Genomic DNA, 19,595 nt, shown 5'->3' with positions numbered 1-19,595 from the left:
CCCTCCGTGGATGTGAACACCTGATGGATGTGCATCCCTGTGCTTGGTTCTGGAATGACAGCAGTTACCCACCCCGTTCCCCCAGACATCAGGAGTCACAGAAGCACAGAATCAATTAGGTTGGAAAAAACCTCGGAGATCATCGAGTCCAACCGGTGGCCCAACACCACTTTGCCAACCAGACCATGGCACTGAGTGCCACGTTCAGTCTTTCCTCAAACACCTCCAGGAACGGTGACTCCACCACCTGCACGGGCTGCCTGTTCCAATGTCTGATCACTCTTTTCTGTGAAGAAATTCTTTCTAATGTCCAACCTAAACCTCCCCTGGCACAGCTAAGATCTTATCCCCTTGTCCTGTCGCTGGTTCCCCGGAGGAAGAGCCCGGCTCCCACCTGGCCTCAGCCTCCTGTCGGGGAGCTGTACAGAGCAGTGAGGTCCTCCCCGAGCGTCCTTTTCTCCAGGCCAAACTCCCCCAGCTCCCTCGAGAGCTCTCATCGCACTTGTGCTCCAGGTGCTTCCCCCAGTTCTGCTGCCCTTCTCTGGGCACGGTCCAGCACCTCGGTGCCCTTCCGGAGCCCAGAACTGGACACAGCACTGTCACCTTCCCGTGTCATCCTGAGGGGACGGGGAACGCACAGCGGGCTGAGGGAGGGGAGGCTCAACTCCCAAGACAAGGAACGGGGACGTGGGACAGCGCGGGGACACCTGCACCCTGCTGGGATGGGGACAGCCCCGCCGAGGGAACACCCCGGTGATGCGTCCCCTCTCCCCCGTCCCTCCGACTGCTCCCGAGGCGGCCGCACGGCGCGCTGGCAGCGGCCATGTTGAGGGCGGGGAGCGCGGAGGGCGCGGAGGCGGCGCCGGGGCCGCAGCGGGCGCGGCGCCTCCTGCTCCCAGCGCCCGCTGCCGCCGCCGCTCCTGTCGCTCCCAGCGCCCGCTGCCGCCGCCGCTCCTGTCGCTCCCAGAGCCCGCTGCCGCCGCTCCGAGCCGCCCGCAGCCGCCGCCGGCCGGGCCGCGCTCCATGGCGACCCCCAGCCCCTGCATCGTGGTGAGTGCGGGGGCTGCCGCTCGCGGGACGGGGGATGCTGGGCGCCGGGGCCGCTGTCCCCCGCCTGCCCCCCGGAATGCGGTGATCTGTGGGGGAGCGCGAGGGGTGGCGTGGCGTGGCGTGGCGTGGCGTGTGTCGTGGCGAGTCGCGTCCTTCGCTGCGGGGAGCCGCCGCCCCGCGGAGTCACCTTGAGGGCAGCCCCGGCCTCCCGGCGCCGGGCCCGGGGTGCCCATCCCTGCCCTCCCTGCCCCCGGCCGGGCGCGTCCCTTCCCGGAGCGGCCGCGGGTCCCTCGGGCTGGGACCCGAGGGGATCCGGAGCCCGAGGGCGGCGGGCAGAGCCGGCGTTGGCGCCTCCGGAGCGAAGGTGGAAGAACTTCCCCCAGCGCGGCACAACTTCCTATTCCTGTTGCTGTTCCCGGCGTGCGGGAGGCTGCTCGGGAGAGCCCCACGTGTGTGAGCAGGGTCTGGTTCTGCAGGAGCAGCATCCTTGATATTTTTGTGTAATTACCGCATTTGCTAAGGCTCTTAATGCTCATTTTTATTTATGGTTTTAAAGCAAATGCCAGTGCTGAAGAAGTGCGTGCGGTGTCTGATGGCCGAGAGCTGTGACGGCCACGAGGTTGCGACAGTAAATCCCTGCAGTCCATAAAAAACCTGATAAAACCTGTAAGGAAAGGTCCATTCCCTGCCAGATGCAGAACGGAAGGTTTAGTAGACACTCTGGATATAACGATGGGTCTGACCAACTAAAAACCCCATGAGTTTTGGGAAGGACCTGCCTTATTTCTTAAAATTTCTTAAAAATAAGTCCCTGTGGACTGCAGGGACCATGAGCTCGAGCTCTGTGTGTGTAGTTCACACAGGGTCAGTTTTGGATGGGAGGGTGAAATAATAATGAAATTCCCCAGATTAAATACTCATTAAAGATTAATCAACAAACCCCCCCTGCAAACAGTTGTTGGACCACTGGCCAGGTAAGTGTTTCCACAGGCACTAAAATAAGATTTGGGTCTTGAAAGGGTTCTAGTAGCCAAAATGGATACTTGAAATGCCTGCCCTGGTGAACTGTCAGCACTAACCTTCTGTTTTCCCTTTGAAATTCTTTTTCACATTATAATGTTCAGCTACATAACCAGAGAGGGAAGTAATTGAAAACCAGATCATTTTCAAGCTGCAGCAGGGTTAGGGTTCAAGGAAGGCTCTGTTTGTGCCCTGAACCTCAGCAGTGTTCAGTACCATTATGTATGTTTGCTAATCCCTTGTCCTCATTAATATACACTTGCCAGCATTGCAGGCTGTTTCATACAGGGAGTTTGCCCATGTGGAACAGGTTGCTGAAAGCTTTAATTTCAGATTCTGAATAATTTTGAACCTCTCCGTTTTGGAAACGGTGGTCTGAGCAGAGTTGCTTTCCAGCAGCATAACCTGTCATGCTCACGTAGCTCTCTTGCCTTGTCCTGCAAACTGGCTCGTGTGTTTTGTTGTGATCGAGTGTTGTGGAGGTTTGGAAGGTGTCCGTGTCAGAACCTCTGCTTGCTTAATTGCAGATGCAGGTTTTGCATTACACTAGGAAAATCAAAGGGGTTAAAAAGCTTGATTATTTTTGTAATGGAATATAGAGTTTCACTGAGGTGTAGTAACTTCAGTTTCCTGCTCTCCACTGGAGGAGACCGTTGTAGGACTCTTTCACACTGCATTGCATAACAACTCATGATATTTCAAGTAACTCTTGTGAACTCTTAGATTACACTTTACTCTGTGTTCGGTGTGACTGATGTTTTTAGAGAGGGGGAAAGTAAGGTGGTTCTGATGAGCATTGTGGGTTTGATAGTTTTTACTGAATAAAGCAAAGGACTTGAAGTTTCTCAGCACAGACTTTCTATAAGGCTTCATAGAAATCTCACCTTATTTCCTTTTCAGATTGGTGATGATGAACAAGGTTATGACCTGGATTTGTTCTGCATACCTAAACATTATGCGGATGATTTGGAAAAAGTCTATATTCCTCATGGGCTCATCATGGACAGGTTTGTTTGACTTCAGACAGTAGACTGATGGCAAGAAACTGAAATAAACATCTTCCAGTGATAATTTTGCTGCTTGGAGAGTGTCAGAGTGTCTAAATAGATTACATTTAATTAGAGACTCGAATGGACAATTAATCTTTTTTTTTCTTTTTTTTGCTTCTGAGAGTTTGTACATTTGCAGTCATGATATTCTTTGAAAATTGGTCATAATTCTCAAGCAAAATTTTGTAGTATGTAGCAACTTAGGACTTTCTTTCCAGTGTTTCTTCTTTGATGTTTTACCTTCTTAAAATCTAACTAGAAGATGTTTTGTTGTGTCAGTTCAGTCTGAAAATATAGGCTCTTGAATTTCCATAAGATATTAATAAAAGTAAATTATTAATCACATCATTTTAGACTCTCTCATGTTGATGTGGTAGATAAATAACGTCCAACTTTCTCCTGCCTTCCAAGAAAGACAGTATTCTCTGCAAATATCAATCTGTCACTTCTGTGGTTGCTAAAATCTGTGATGTGCTGTGCAAGTTTTATCTTGTGTGATCAGAAATGTGTTCATAAGCCTACAAGACATTTTTGTTTTACTTTGTGGTTGAAAGTTGCTAATTTTCTTTGTGAGAATGAACAACAAATTCAGTGAATTTAAGCCTTTTATGAGTGGTGCTGGATGGGTCTGCCAGGGGATCTTGTGACTAGGAATGCATTTAGATTTTGCATGGTTCTGTTTGACTAGATGCAATGAAAATCCCTATTAAAAATTTTTCTTTTTAAATATTTAAACTTTACACTGGAAGTCCATATAGAGGAGAAAATTGGACAAAGTACACGTCATTAAGGAATTGATGTAACATTTATAATGGTTGGCTTTCTGTGAGAAACCTGCTGTCAGCTGGCACACAATAAATGCAGACCATGCTTTCTAAAATAAATGGCAAAACAAATTTAGAAACAATTATTGCAGAAAAAACAGCGCAGCGTTCTCTTGCTCTGCCTTGCTGGTATTGTATTCTGCTTTCAGGACAAATTTCTGGCATTCTGATTTGGCAAATTTTCATCAGCTCTTCAGTTTACAATTTGAGAGTTTTCTTGCTCTTCAGCTGGTGAGGGCTGCTGCCTTTGGGGTTGTGTTAGCTTACATTGCTCTTTGCATGGAAGCTGAACCTGTCTTTGGAAGGAGAAAAGACACTTTCATGTCTCTTATCTGACAGGGAAACAGTTTCAGGGTGTTAAGGTTTGCTTTGGCTGCCTGTGACGTAGGAAAACAAGCGCATTTGGCAGCACTACTGTTGGATTAACCTTGAAAAGCAAAACTTTGTTGACCAGTAAGGTGTAAAAGTGACCAAAGTGGTGGGCAAATATGTCCAAACAAAATGTGTTTCCAAGTTTGCTCTGTGTGTTTGCTGCTGCTAGGAGTATCAAACGCTGCTGCTGTGATGGACAAGTGAAATGTTACGACAGCTCACTCTTCCTTGGTTTTGTTTAGGACGGAGAGACTGGCACGAGAAATTATGAAGGGCATGGGAGGACACCACATTGTGGCACTCTGTGTACTCAAGGGTGGCTATAAATTTTTTGCTGATTTATTAGACTACATCAAAGCCCTGAACAGAAACAGTGACAAATCAATCCCCATGACAGTCGACTTCATTAGGTTGAAGAGTTATTGTGTAAGTATCTATGCAGTACTGTGCAATTTTTAGCTAAGTTCACTACAGATTATTAACAGAGGTGGTTTAATATTGTTACTGCCCTAATATGCTAATATTAAACAAATAATTAAGGGAATTAAGAGTCACAAGCCAATTTACTCTTTCTCTACCTTATTATATAATGTGTTTCCTTTTAGACCTTGATATCTCCTCACCCCAGTAAAATCATCAGCTGAGGAGGGAGACCCTTTACATGTCCTTTACTTGTTCAACAATTTCCTTTTTGCCCTCTACCCCATCTCTAAAGCTGTGGCTCTAGACTGGTACAGAGAATTCTCCTGTAATTGTTATTACAAAAATTTAATTCTGAGAGTTTTTATATGGCCCAGACATCATTTCTGGACAGGATGACTTGAAAGCCTGCAGAAATGGTTCCCTATCTCATTTTTGTTTTGATGAACTAAACAAAGAACAAAATTAGTTGTATTTGGCCATGAGGAAACACTAGATACATAAACCTAGATTTGTGATTAATAACCTTTGAATATGGCGTTACATTTTCAAGACGAGGCATAGGCTGCCTTGGGTTTAGATTTTTAGGGAAAGAATTTCTTTTGATTCTGAACACAAGTATTCAACTTTGTAGGGAAACAACACGCTGTAACATGAGGTAACTTTTAGGTTTTTCAGAAGGAAGCACAGGGTTGTGTTGCGCAGGTCAGGGGAAGAAGCAGATGTTTGTCAGCACAGTATGATTTCCACCTTACTGACAGCAAATCTCATGTTTTTGGGATTTCAGAAATTATTTTTCCCTAAGACCATCTATAAGATGGAAATAATGACTTTTTTTTGTTTTGGTTTAGAGTGTTTGAATACATTGTTTCACAATGTTATGCTGTTTGTTCTTTATCAGCAGCTTTGCATTGAAGTCAGGGTTACTTGTCACAGCTGTAGACCACTCCCTATTCCAGCAGAAAAATACAGACAACTGAATTGAAAACATCACTCTCATCCTTTGTTTCATTAAACTGTGAAACCCGAGATAGAATTATTTACAGGCTTAGTCTGGACTGTTGCAGAACTTGATAAATCCATGATTCCTATCAAGCTCTCCATTAAAGTGTCATGACAAAGCCAAGAACTGCGTGGGGTTTTGGTCCAGCCCTTCTGCAGGACAAGCAGCCCTGGCTGCCCGAGGCACACACACACAGCTGCCTGCCCAGGGGTTACCTGGAGACCACGCTCAGGTCTGCAGAGCACAAGGCACTAATTCAGTTATGTTCTTTAATGGGAGTGCAGGGCAGAAGGGCTCCTGCCAGCCTTTGGTTGTATCTCACAAGGCACTTTGTGCTCGTGCACTGTGTTAAAATCAGTGAGGGAGAGCAGTCTCAGCCTCTTTCCTGCTGTGCCTCCCAATAAGGGAGGCTCCTCCTCAAGTCCACTTCACCCCAAAGTCCCCACATGCCCATATATTCTGCCTGTAAAAGCTGCAGAAAGCTGAAAGTCTCTATTACAGAATAGTAGGTTAAATAATAGGAAATTATGACTCCCACCTGTTTTTTCTTGGAGTGGAAATTGTGTCTCTTCTTCTTTCTCCACTAAGGAACACTTCCAACTTACTGACCTTGTTTAAAGAATCAGTACAAAGACTACACCCTTCATGCTCTATACTTTCTAACTCAGAAAAAAATACTGGCGAAATAGTTTGCAACACCTGAAAAAAGTCTCTGCTAAAAAGCAAGGCTGACTTTTAACTGGTGTCCTAGGTGTGTTTTGGTTCATTTCTTTGCTACAGTTGTTTTTGTTTATTCCCCCTCAGAACTACAGTGCCTTGATATTAATAGGGGAGTGAGCAGCAAAGTAAGTTTTATGGAGATTACAATTGTGTTTTTGCTGTAGAAACAAGTGAGTGAGTAGAAAAGCAGAGAAATGTAGACACAAAGCTGTTGAAACCAGACATTTTCCTTGAGGTGTTGGCTTGAGGGTCTTTGATTTTGTCAGCCAGTTCTATAAAAGAATGTTTTTTTGTTCTGGATGAGTGAGGAGCTGCTTTTATGTGATGCCTCCACTACACTATTCATGAGCATTTCTTTTCTGTAGACTCTCTTAGGTGGTTATTAATATCCAAATTTAGGTCCTTTAGACTACATGATTTGATAGACTGGATGAGATTATCCTACCGTGGACATGTATGTAACAGCTTGACTGGGTCTTCCATCAGAAATGGTGTCAGAGTGCTAAATCTGCTCTGTTAGTTTTGATCTGTGCTTTGCTGCAAGAAGGGATCTGTGTTCAGTGGTGTGAAAATCATCACAAACTGTAATGGACAGTTGAAAGTGGAGCTTTCAGCTCTCTTGTTACTGTCTCTGGATGTGATTACTGGATCACGCTGCCTGCCTTTACAGACTGGATAAAAGATGTTAAAAATATCCTGGTCACATAAATGAAGCAGATGAACTTTTGTAATGGTTCTGTAATTGATGTAATTAAAGTTCTATTCTTGTTTCAAACTGATCATTTAATATTTACAAGCATATGAGGGTTTTTTTGTGTTGCAATGCAAAATTCATACTGTACTGCACCCAAAATAATTGTCTAAGAATACTGACATGATCAAGCTATGATTAAACTTTACTTGTAACTCCAGTTTTCCAAGTCCTTACAGATGAATTTTAAGGATCTGGCGAGCTGTTAAGAAATGTTAAGATAGGGTTTATGATCAGATCCAACTCTCAGTATTCTTGACAAACAGTTTATTCTGTTTGTGTTACAAGAAGAATGGCTTTTCATCAGTCTCCTGCATTTAAGCATGGAATTGAGCAAATGTTGCTTATATAGTCATGAAGGGCAGCCAAAAGGCAGTGCATGTGTTGCATTGTCACTGGTGAAAATAGGGATTTTCAGTGGAGTATGTGGTAAACTCTGGTTAGGCTGGTCACAGCAGTATTCTGAAAGGTCTCTGCTAACCAAACTTTACAGCAGATACTTTAAGGAACTTAAAATGCCACTTTAAAAGGTGGTCTTGGAGTCACTTGAGTCAGGAGTTAGTCTTGTAAAACATTATTGTTTTCCAGCAGTGCCAACAGGGAGGCAGTGAAAACAGATCTAAACAGTAAAACTCCTTTGTGTTAAACCATCAAGCATTAAAGTTTTACCAGTACTGAACTCAGAAATAAGGCTCCTGAAGATAATTAAAACATCGCTTAATGATTAAACAAAGTTCTTGCCAGTGGACATCTGGTTATAACCAATGTCAGAAATCTTTAACTGTTTTTTCACCCTTTCATTGCTCAGGAACTTAGCACCTGCATATGATGTCTAATACGAACTGTGAGACACTGTGAAGGTTTAAAGTCAGTTGAGTGAGATTAATAAACTGCAAAGATTTGAGGCACTCCTAGCAGCTGTTTTTAACTTTCTTGTATAGCATTTAAGTTACGTTTTTATCACAGTTTAGATTTACTGAAGCAAAATGCAGTGTAGTGTACCTGTGTTGCTGTTCAATTGTATAAGCACTAATTTTATTTGTTAACAATATTGGCCATGAACTAAGCATAAGCTTTTCTGGCTATTTTTGTAGCTTATTGTTCTAAATAGCAATCAGTGCCTTGTTTGCTGGCTATTCTTGTTATGATTGCCTATTCTTATTCAGAGTAAGACTTTCTAAAGCAATGAAGTTTAAAATGTAAATTACCAGCTATATATCATCCTGTAGCTTGGAAACCAGAAGAGGTTTTTTGTCCTGTCTCTATATCTGTGCAGAATGCATAGTAAGTCCTTGCTTTTTAGATACATATGTGTATATAATGGTCACAGATTATGTGTTGATGCAAATCTCTTGTCAAACAGTCTTATCTGAAATACTGTCTTTGAAGTTGAACACTTTTAATTTCTTTGTTCATAGAGATGCTGTTGTCCCTGTGCTTCTGAAAGCTTTAACATTTACCACTTGTGTACTTCACAGTTTTGACATTTACTGCAAGAAGAAAATCAGTTTAATTCTTGTCATGCAAATGTTCACCCTCCTCTTTCTTAGAATGATCAGTCAACTGGAGATATCAAAGTCATTGGGGGAGATGACCTCTCAACCTTGACTGGAAAGGTACAGCTGTGTGTGTGTCTGTGTTTGTTCCACTGAAGGAGTGCTGGGAGTTCATGCTGTTGAGATGTGTAAGGTGCAGTCCATGTCAGGAGCACAGGTCCTCATCATAGGCAGTGACAAGAGCAGGAAATAGGAGAATGTAAATTGGGAATCTGCTTTTCTCCAGTGATTCTATGGAGATCATTGAGCCAGGTGTCAGGAGTAAAAGCACCACTGCTCCTGCTCTGTCAGAACACATCACTTTCCCCTTCTCCTCACACATAGGTGATTTTTAAGATGTGTGTCAATGTAAAGAATGTAGGTATGACAGAACTGTACATGTCTCTGCAGTAGGACATCCTTCTCTAGAAGAATAGGAATTGTATAGACTCTGTTTTGGTCTCTTTTACATATGTCTAGAATTTTCAAAGTCTGAATAATTCAAAGACTACTTAACATGAGCTGTTGAGAAGAATTTCAGCTAATTGTTATTAGAGCATCAGAAACGTTAAATTGCAAAGCAATTGCTGTGCTGTTACACATGTAAACATAAATAAATGGTGATGCAAACATTTAAGTGCAGTGAAAATGAGTTATGAAGATTAATAAGAAATTGTATGTTGACTAGATACTAATGCATTTGTTTTTCTTTTTCTTCCTACCAGAATGTTTTGATCGTAGAAGTAAGTACTTTGTTTCACTTGGAAGTCCTAATGTGTGACAGGTAAAAGAGTTCTAATAGAAGTTGTTCCTAAGCCAGAAAACCTACAGTTTCTGGTTTCAAGGTTTCCAGCTTCTGATTTCAGGCCTGAATTTTGCAAGTGGTCTATGAATTTGAGCTAAGCTGTGTTTTGAATTCTCAAATTGCATTCAATTGCTATATTTAACCAGGAAAACATCCATATAAGTGGTTTGTATAGTCTTTCAGTTTTCTGAGATTTTGTCAATTCTAAAATGTCTAATTTTTTTTTCCCTTTTTTTTTTTGTTTGAAAAAGTAGCCTGAAAAAAAAGTGATACTAAGCATGCTATTGTTGTGGGTTCATCCCAGCAAGTTAGGAAACTAAACTGCAGAGGTAGAAAGAGGTTCCTGGTGTGAGTATCCTAAAATATGTGAAAAACAGATCTAAGCCCAGTGTCCCTGTGTGAAGTTTGTTTAGAGAATAGTGACACAGAGAATGCTAATTCTTAATTGGCATTTTGCAATTGCTGAATTCCCATTTCTCTGTCTTGTCATGGTTCTCTAGGTGATACCAGGTTCAGTACAGCTCAGTTTGATTGCCTGGCAGGTGCTATTGTTTAGTTCTTGCTTTCATACCTCTGTCTTGATGAACACCATTGCTAATGTGCAGCCAATGTCGCTTTCCTTGAGTACAATTGGCAATTTCAGGATGGGGAAGCAGCAGCAGTAGACAGGAAAAGCAGATGTGCAATCTAATAATGTATTACGGCTCCAAATATGGAAACGGCATGTTTGTAAGCAAAGAAACAACTATGGCAACTGATGCATCAGCCAAAGGAAAGGATGTTTCCTCCCATAAAATATGTTTCTATGTATTATTTTCCCAATTTGAGAAGGTTATATTATTCCACAGGAAGCACATGCAGTTCCAAAACTCCTACCAAAATAGTATGCATACAGCAGTCATTGTGTGATCAGTGGTGTCCTTTGAAGTGTATTTTGCTTCAGATAGACAGATGTGTTTAATTATGTATCTGCTCCATTTCACATGAATGTAATCCCCAGATTAGGTTAGTTTCTTATTTATTTAGTGAATCATCTGTCCATTGACTTGTCTTACACAGTCAGATATGAACACTTGCTGATCACCATTTTAACTGTCAAATGATAAAATGCACTTCTATTGTAAATTTAATGTCTTGAGTGCTAGGCTTTACTGCATCCCTTTAATGTCCAAAAAGTTCTGTACAAAATTGAAATTCATCTCCAATAAACAGCTCATCACACAACAGAAAATCAGTAATAGGTTCTGTTTTTCTCTTAGAGCATGTTTATTTACCAGCTTTGATTTTTATCTATATACCTGTACATCTTCAACTTCTCTGGAATTTAATGATTAAAAGCATTGAGTGTTAATGGTAATGCTGACAGGTGCTCTTTTGAGTTTGTTGTTTGATTTTTATTTTAATTAGGAGTCATGGGAAAATCAGCTGAAACCAGGATATTGCTGCTTCTTTGCTGCCTGCCTCCTTCACTTCAAATAGATTTGATTTTAGGCCAGGGCAAGGACTGTCCCTCTTAAAGATGGTGTGATTGTTTAGTCCAAATAAGGAGACCATTTCTGATGCTTCAGTTTCAAGCCATATATTCTCTTTTTATTTTTGTTCATATGTGCACTGAATGGGAACTGCACTCAGACTTCCCTGTGCAATTTCTTCTTTCTTGGCTCTGTAAAGGAGATTGTACTCCTTTTCCTTTAACTGCAGTAGTGGGTTGTTCTGCCTGTTTTCCCTTTTTGCTTTTCTTCCTGTAGAATACTCTGGAACTGAGCTCAACAGCAAGACTAACATTACTCTTATCATACTCAAACATTATCTCATTGCTGCAGGGAGCACAAGCCATAAAATATCCAAAAGGAGCCAAGCAGATCATTGCAGTAACTGCTTGTTCAGCAACTGCTTCCAAAGCCATGGTTATCCACAACAATTAAGCACTCTTGTTAATGTGTGTGATCACTTTACCCAGCGTAGTTGTGTAAGCCCAGCGCTGGGTTTTGTGCCACCTGGATTTGGTTGTGAGCATTTTTACAGGCTGTAGTTTGCCATATTTTCATGCTGCTGTAGATGAGCAATTTTGGTGGTAGAAACTTGAAAGTGCTACTCTGACATGGTTAATATTCTGTCTTACATGAGTATTTTTATTTTCAGGATATAATTGATACTGGTAAAACAATGAAAACATTGCTGTCTCTCCTTAAACAGTACAATCCAAAGATGGTGAAAGTAGCCAGGTAAATGTTTGATGATTATTTGTGCTGGTTTTCACCTTAAGAAGGTTTTTAAAAAAAACCCAAACCAACAAGTACAAACAAACATAGAACACATTTCCATGGAAGAGACATAGGAGGGAACATTTCTGCAGGAGTCATATGTGATGTGATCTGTTGAAGTCACTACTTCTTTAAACTCCTAAAGCACTTCTGCATGCTGTAAGCACATATATATGTTAAGGAAATTGGAAACACTGTTCTTTCCAGTCTTATTGTTGGAAGAGTTCCTGTACTTCAGAAGGGAATAACTTGTACATGCCTGGAGCACCTCTTGCCTATCATATTATGGTAAGGTTTGTGGGCTTTCACCACTGAAGCCCAAGTTTAGAAGTATCTAAAAGAATTGAAATCTTTTGGTCTTAAAATAAATACCCTCTCAAGTTAATAGAGGTGTTTCCAGCACAAATTTAGTTCTTAAATGTAGACTTTAATTAAAAGGGGAAATAAGAATAATTAGTGGTTGTCACTTAGCTGTATGTAGAGTCTCTCCAAAGATGTTTGTTTCTGCTGCCACTATCTGCAGCTTCAGTGTACTGCACTGGTGTACCTGTGCAATGGAGAGATTTTTTTTTTCCTTCGTAAATTGTGGAATTTAATTAGTTTGCACACTAGAATGAGTGTGTAAGGTGCACAGTACAGCTGAGCTTTAGAGGTCGTTCTGTGAGAGTCACCCAGCCATATGCTCTTCCAGGCTCTTCTACTTAGTTACACCTTTAATCAATTTGTTTCAAAACATTTCATAATTAAATAACTTCCAACCAACAAGAAATATTGAGGATGATATTGTTTAATTAACCAATATCAACATTCCTCCTACTTCTTTTAAAATTGCATCTGTTGCGTTGCTACGCTGTGGTTGTGTATATTTTAATAAAAGCATAATGATTGCTGGGGATTAGAGATAAAGCAGAGCTGGGTGTAATATCTAATCACTTGTGTTGCCATAACAATGTCAAAGCAGTTGTTAGACTTACCAGAACAGCTCTTCTTGTTGGTAGTCTGGAGGTGACCTGCTGAAGGTGAGGCCATTGTGGATTTCTCCCTGGCCAGATTTTAAATATGTGTCACTGAAAAGTGTTGTAACACTACAGTGTAAAAATAATATAATATTATAATATAATATAATATAATATAATATAATATAATATAATATAATATATATAATATATATAATAATATAATCCAATTTCCTGTATTTTAAACATGTTGCAGTAATTTGGGTCTGCCCAAGAAAAGGAAAGACCTGACTAGTGAAACATGATCATTCTAGATGGTCTTCTCTCTCTTGTATATCTTTTCTTCTTTGTTAATTTTTTGGTTGTTGATTAGGTTGGGGTTTTTTTGTTTGGTTTAGTTTTGGGGTTTTTTTAGGTTTCTATTTATTTTCCTTCAGACAATTAAGTAGTTGTAGTAAGGAGATGTGAACTAATGCCAGCACTATTTGGGGGTTTCTATGATCAAATTCTATACCAATTCTCAAAAATTAAGTCTCCCAATTAGAAGTTTCAGAAACTAAAATCAAAAGTAGCAAATGAAGCCACATCTTCAGGAGTGATCCAGGAGGGAAGAGGGTCTGTGCTTAGTGTACAGAGTTATGCTGGTCCTGTTTGCATTCAGCCATCAACCACCTTTTCTTTTCCTCAGACAGACAAATGCCAGGCCTATGGGATTGTCTGATAAGAGGTAGAAGTGCTCTGCTGAATAGTGAGCAAATCAAACTAAGTTAGCAGGGCATTTCTCTCTGCCCAGTACTACCAGCTCTGTATCTCCTTGCTTTTTACCCTTCTGACCATTAATTCTGATTATCAGAATCAATTACATTTTCTTTATGGGGGTAATTAGTGCTTCCAGTGAAAAGCAGTTAAGGACAAGTTGTGAAACTGCAATTGAGGTCACATTCAAGCAGCTAAACTTTTCCTTCATAAAACTTAGGCTTTTGTTGGGCTTTTTTTCTTGGGCCACATCCCAGATTGTTGCCTCTTTACCTACAAGGTAAATTGCACCTGAAGTTCCTAACATACATAAAGTCCCACTAAGTGACTTTTCACAGTGAGAATCCATCCAGATCAGTGTCTCCCAGCCTTTTCCTTGCAGACCTGTTAGTCAGCCTTTAGGCTGTGAACCATTCATGATTCTAGGAAGTTTTGATTTTGTCTTTATGATCTTTTGTACCTGCCAATAAAGCAATGGTTTTCCATGTTTCAGTTGTACATTAATTTTATTTGACAGTTTGTTGGTGAAAAGAACTCCTCGAAGTGTGGGATACCGGCCGGACTGTAAGTGACTTTTGACAACCATTTTTCATTATTAAAAGTATGTTTGCATATTGTGTACCTTTTGCTCAAAGTCCAAGGATGTTCCAAACAGGTTTTCACTAATTATTCTTGATAAAGTTTTCTCTTATTTAGAAAATTTAAATATTTGGAATATATTTTGAGTTAATCAGGATTGGTAACACTTGCAACTTTTTATTATATTGAAAATCAAACTTTGATATTTTGGTCTAGGTTACATCTTTGTCATGTGCAGATTCTCTCAACATGCATGTAGTCAAATACTTCAATCAGTGGAATCTGCTGGATTCACCTTTGACACTTTTGGGAGTGATTTTTGTACCCTGGCCTAGCTACCTCCTGCCATTTGGCTGTCCCCAAGAATGTGGGAGGACCACATGGAGTAGCAGGTCTGATAAAAGTTTACAGTGTTAAAATGTCTAAATTGGCACTGGTTATGTCTGAGCATCTGAATTACTCCCTTCTTGTCCTCTCATGTCTGCCCCAAGACTGTTAGTGAAGGAACAGCATCCACAGCAGACAGTGGTGGGAGTGACGGCTCCTCCTGCCTTGGGCAGGGCTGTGTGCTTTAACCATGTTCCAGAGGCTAAATTCCTGTTCCATTCATTATGGAAGTGAAGAGAACTGAGCAGCAGAATCACATCCTCTTCCTCCTCCTTTCCAAGGTTGTACAGTGCTCTGTAAGTGAAGCTTTTCCATACCTCGAGGCTTCATTGAGGTGTTCCCCTCATTCCTGGGATCTCGTTATAGGCTTAGCTGGGCTAATGGTGCCTTTGGAGCATCTTGCAGCAGATGACTTGTTTTGCCATCTGTCCCCAGAGACAACCTGTCAGAGCAGAACATGTGAGCTTGGAAGGAGACAACAAGGCAGCAATGGCTGGGCCTCCATTTTATCCCTGTTTTGTGAGGCCCAGTAAATGCTAATCATCACCTTAGTTTTTCTAAAAGTGCCCACAGCCTTTTATTTTAATTGCAGTTTATCTCCCCGTTTCCCTCATTGTAGCCAGGGAGAGAAAAGGCACAGCTTTCCTGTTGAGGAGTCTTTAATTTTGGCACGAGGGGGAAAAGCCCTTTGGAATTTTATATTTTAGATTAATTTTTTTTTGGTCATTTTATAGTGTGTGTAGACAGGGTGGACTAGTCCTGCCTGACAAAGTGTCCTGCTAGAGCTGTTCCGACAATCTGGAATAGTTGATGTCCTCTTTTTAGGCAGACTTTTTGGGAGATAAAAATCACAACCGAACACAAAAAACACCTACAAATTGAAGCCAAAAGCAAACCCAAAGCAGCCAACCCACACCTGTTTCTGAAACCTGCAAATGACCCTTCCTGCAGCCCTGTCTGGAGTGCAGGTCCAGTGGTGTGGGTGGGACTTGTGTTGTGCTCGTGAGTCCACTGCCGCTGCACTGGTTTGTCAGGCATCTAGGAAGTGCCAGGAAGGATTGGCACTTCTGCACGTATTTGCAAAGTCAGAGGACATTTTCAAGGAATTTTACATCCTTGTAAAAATATCCTGTCAGGAAATTTAAGAGCTTCCATTCATTTCTTGCAGACAAGCACCAGGCAGCTGTGTGGGAACCAATAAATACATCTATTTAATTTCCTTTAGTTGATAAATCAGCAACGTAAGTTAAAATTGTAAAATAGCTGAACTATTAATCTGAGGGTACTAGAGTGGAAGAAATAAAATGAGTTACAATCTATATCTATAAAATTCCATATTGTCTCAGTAAAAAGATCTAGTGAACTCTAGGAAGTTCTTTTTCTAACACTCTGGTGACTTATGGTCTTTTTCAGTTGTTGGATTTGAAGTGCCAGACAAATTTGTTGTGGGATACGCCCTCGATTACAATGAATACTTCAGAGATTTGAACGTAAGTAATTTTTCCCGTATGTTTTTCTCCATTTAAAACTGGGGAGGAGGAAGGAAGGGAAATCTCCTTACATCATTCTCCCTGCTCTGTAAGTCATGCCTCATGTTCCAGTGATGAGAACAAGCCTGAGAGCAGCAGAGCAGCAGGGAGCTCTGATAAAACGAAAAAAAATTATTTTGCTGCATGCAGAGTGGAGGCTGCACAACTGTCAGCTTTGAAATAAAGTGAAGTTTGTGTGAAGTTTCTTGTCTCACCAGGTATCTGCAACAAATAAGTGCATTTGCTTAGTTATGTCAGAGTTAAAGAAGAGAGACCTGGGAAGAAGTTAAGAAGAGCTCACATTTTATTATTTTTATCATTAACTCTTCATCTGGGTCTCACCAGACCCAGCAGACACTGGGTGGGACAATTAGGAGAATTAGGAGAGGAGAAAAAAAAGCAATGTGGAGATTTTTGGACCAAAAAAAGGCCTAGGTTTTTAAGTTTTTCTGCATAAATAGTGTCAGAAGATTCTTCCTCCTGAAGTGTGTACAACACACTTGTGTTGCTTTCAGAAGCTTGTTATTGATGTCAAACCTTGGTCTCTTAGGTCACTTTCCTAACAGGAGCTTTTTATTTTGTTTTGTTTCAGCATATCTGTGTGATCAGCGAGACGGGGAAGCAGAAGTACAAAGCATGAAAGCAGAGTTCAAGTGACAACAGAGCTTTGAAATGTTTTGTTTACTGAGTCCCATCTTTCACAGGCTTCAGCTCTGGTACACCAGCTACACTTGTAGAATGCCCCAGCCCCATTGCCATATGCTTCCTGTAATTTATTGCATGTACAGTATAAGAGCTCGTCTTGTTCATTTTTATTTTAGAAATGTAAACACTTAGTGCAGTTCTGCACTCCTTATTTTGATTTGCACTATGACTCTACCAACTATCGCTGCTGCCCCTGGTTGGGTTGTGCTGTTTGTGAGCTCCAGAGTCTTAACTCTTGCAGTGGTAAATTGCTTAAACCTCATCAACCCAGAACTGAAATAGTTCAAGTACTGTAAATGTAAAGCATTTTATGATAGGGAAGTCTATTAGTAATATTTTTTAAATCTGTAATTTAAGTTTTATATTTTAATGCACAGATGTGATTGTGATTAATGGATAGTTGCACCTTTGGGTGGTAATAAAGCATGAGGAGCAGCCAGTTACAGTATCTGTAATCTCCAAGACGCTCATCCAAATCTCCTGGAGTTGCCTTATTGCTGTTAAGGAAGTCTGGGTGAAAAGTGTGGTTTTTCTTTTCTTTTTTTTACAGATGGAATGACAAAACAGAATGTTTAAAATCTAGTTTTAGTTGAGCTGCCTATTTCTGTTAGATTTTTTTTTCTTTAAAAATATCCATCAGTTTGTGGAATTGCCTTTTAAATTTAAACCATTTTAATATATTTGTGGGGGGGAAAAAAAGAATTATTGTAATGTTTACTTTATAAGATCTAAAAAGCAAAGTACTTTAAATAAAGGCTGTCTCTTTAAAATAAGCCCCACACATCTATCCCACTCATTCTGTATATTAAAATGCTCTTGAAATTTTGTTCTCAATAATATTTCTCATAAGTGCTTGTGACAGTGAAGGCAGACTCTCCATTTGTTACCTGTGTAGAGCTTTTGGTTAATGTAATCCTGTCTAAGAGAGAGATTATAAAAGTGCTGTGGGAAGATACTGAAACAATTGCATATTCTCCAACTAAACCAGATTCCAGAGAGAACAGTTGAAGTTCTTTGTTCTGTCTTGGCAAAAATGAAGAGTGGAGGTTCTATGTCCATTAAACATACCCATATGGGAAAAAGAGCACAAAAAACCACAACCATTTTGTAAGTAATCATTTTGGTTTGTTTCATTAGCACTTCTGTGCATGTGGAGTCCAGTTCTGAACACAGCAGCCCAGCTCACACCTGTGTTTGTGCTGTGCTTTTTGGTTCTTGTACTTCTGCATGTGGATTCTCCCGCCACATCCTCAGATTTAATGCTGCTCAGTGCCTAATACACAATGGAGTTTTTGAAATACTCTGTTTTGAAAGATTTTTCTCTGTTTTGGAAGTTTGTGTCTGTACTTTTCCAAGAGCTGCACACTACTGCCCATTCATGACCTGCTCAGTTACAGCTGACCTAATATTAATGGTGTTCATAGCAGACCTAAAATATGAATTCACACAATGTAATTCACATCAAATTACCACATTTCTGGGAGATCTATTTGTAAATCAGAATTCTCTTTAACAAATATTAGAACACTGATCAAAATTATACTGTAGGTTATTCTTTCAAAGAACTTTTGTTCCAGTGCACTACAAAGTCTGATTGTATTTCTGGATTTGTCCTAAATCACCTTTGTGTATCTGCCTGTTCAGGAACCCGTGACTTGTTGCAAAAATATGCAGTGCATCTCCAAGGAGAGGAAATACTCGGTCTCCTGAAAGGTTTTCCAGTCATGGTTAAGACAATTACTCACACAATGTGATTTGGGAAAGAGAGGAGGGGTTGAGTTAGTCATAACAAGGGATTTATCTTTCAAACTGTAGCTGGAGCGGGGAATTCCTGGTCTGTTGGGAGCAGGGGTTGGAATTGCATGGACTGTGTGGTCACAGGAGAGGTTTAGGAAGATGCTGTTCAGCCACACTGGCCCCAGGAGTGATGCTGCAGCAGCACAGGCTTGCCTTCTGCCACACCACCTGTGTGGGATGGAAAAGGTCTGTACTTAAAATCTCACTGAACATTCCCACATTTCAGGTGCTGTGGAACAGACACAGGTTTTTTCACTTCACATAGGTGCTTGTCAGATCAAGTTCATCACCACAGAGAGATTCCTTATTCAAAAGCTTTTGTTGGTCTGAAAAACGTTTAGATGAAAGGTTACCCCCTCCCTTGCCCTTGCTGGAATAGTTCTAGCTACTGCAGCCTTTCACAGCAGCTGTGTGTGCACAACAGGAAGATAAATCCTTACTTGAGAAACGTTCAAACTGCAATTGTTACTTTTTGTTTGGTAATTTTGGTTAAAAGACTGGGGGTTTAGTCACATCTTTGCAAGTTAAACACCAGCTTTATACGACCCAGACATACATTGTTAAAGCATTATGAAAGCACAGAGGAGTATCTTGTATTTGAACATTTATGTGCCATTTGAAATTCATTATAGTTCCACATTTTATGAATCACAAATGTATGCTGGAAAATTAATTTCGAATATTTATAGGCTTTGCTACACTGTCTCTCCCTGTGACATCTGGCATTTCTGTACATTTTGGTAGCTGAGACAGAAATGTGATGAAAAGTCTTTGTGAACTGAGCTGGCACTTCACTTGGGGCTTTTTTTTTTTTTTTGCAATCCTGGTTTTGAAAATTGAGTTAAATAAGGATCTTTGAGCTGCCTTGTAATTGTATATCCTGACTGATTAAGTGGTGGTGTTTCATTGTCTATTATGCTGCAACAGTCCTGTCAAACACACACTAATCCAGCAGTGAGGAGCTGACAGTGCTTACAGGGAGCTGGTTACCAGTCATTAAAGGACTGTCTGCCCTGCCCAACAGCCTTTAATACCTGTGCAGGCTGCACCTTGCAAGATCAAATCTCCACTCT

At 40.9% G+C, this 19,595-nt stretch overlaps 1 protein-coding gene across 2 annotated transcripts; it reads left to right on the top strand.

The window, feature by feature from the left end:
• Positions 1-816: 816 nt before the first annotated feature.
• Positions 817-17,498, top strand: HPRT1 (hypoxanthine phosphoribosyltransferase 1). Of its 2 annotated transcripts, XM_068204716.1 has the most exons (10): positions 817-949; positions 984-1,050; positions 2,971-3,077; positions 4,558-4,741; positions 8,760-8,825; positions 9,470-9,487; positions 11,692-11,774; positions 14,043-14,089; positions 15,905-15,981; positions 16,613-17,498. In XM_068204716.1, exons 2-10 carry the CDS (start codon positions 1,024-1,026, stop codon positions 16,658-16,660), a joined length of 657 nt encoding a protein of 218 aa, XP_068060817.1. In that variant the 5' UTR covers positions 817-949; positions 984-1,023; the 3' UTR covers positions 16,661-17,498. The 2 variants fall into 2 exon arrangements, with proteins under 2 accessions (XP_068060817.1, XP_068060816.1); XM_068204715.1 differs by having other exon boundaries at positions 908-1,050.
• Positions 17,499-19,595: the final 2,097 nt, after the last annotated feature.

This window comes from Anomalospiza imberbis, chromosome 14, assembly GCF_031753505.1.
Source record: "Anomalospiza imberbis isolate Cuckoo-Finch-1a 21T00152 chromosome 14, ASM3175350v1, whole genome shotgun sequence".
Lineage (NCBI taxonomy): Eukaryota > Metazoa > Chordata > Aves > Passeriformes > Viduidae > Anomalospiza > Anomalospiza imberbis.
The sequence above is the reverse complement of the archived record's forward strand: the minus strand, read 5'-3'. Positions and strand labels throughout refer to the sequence as shown.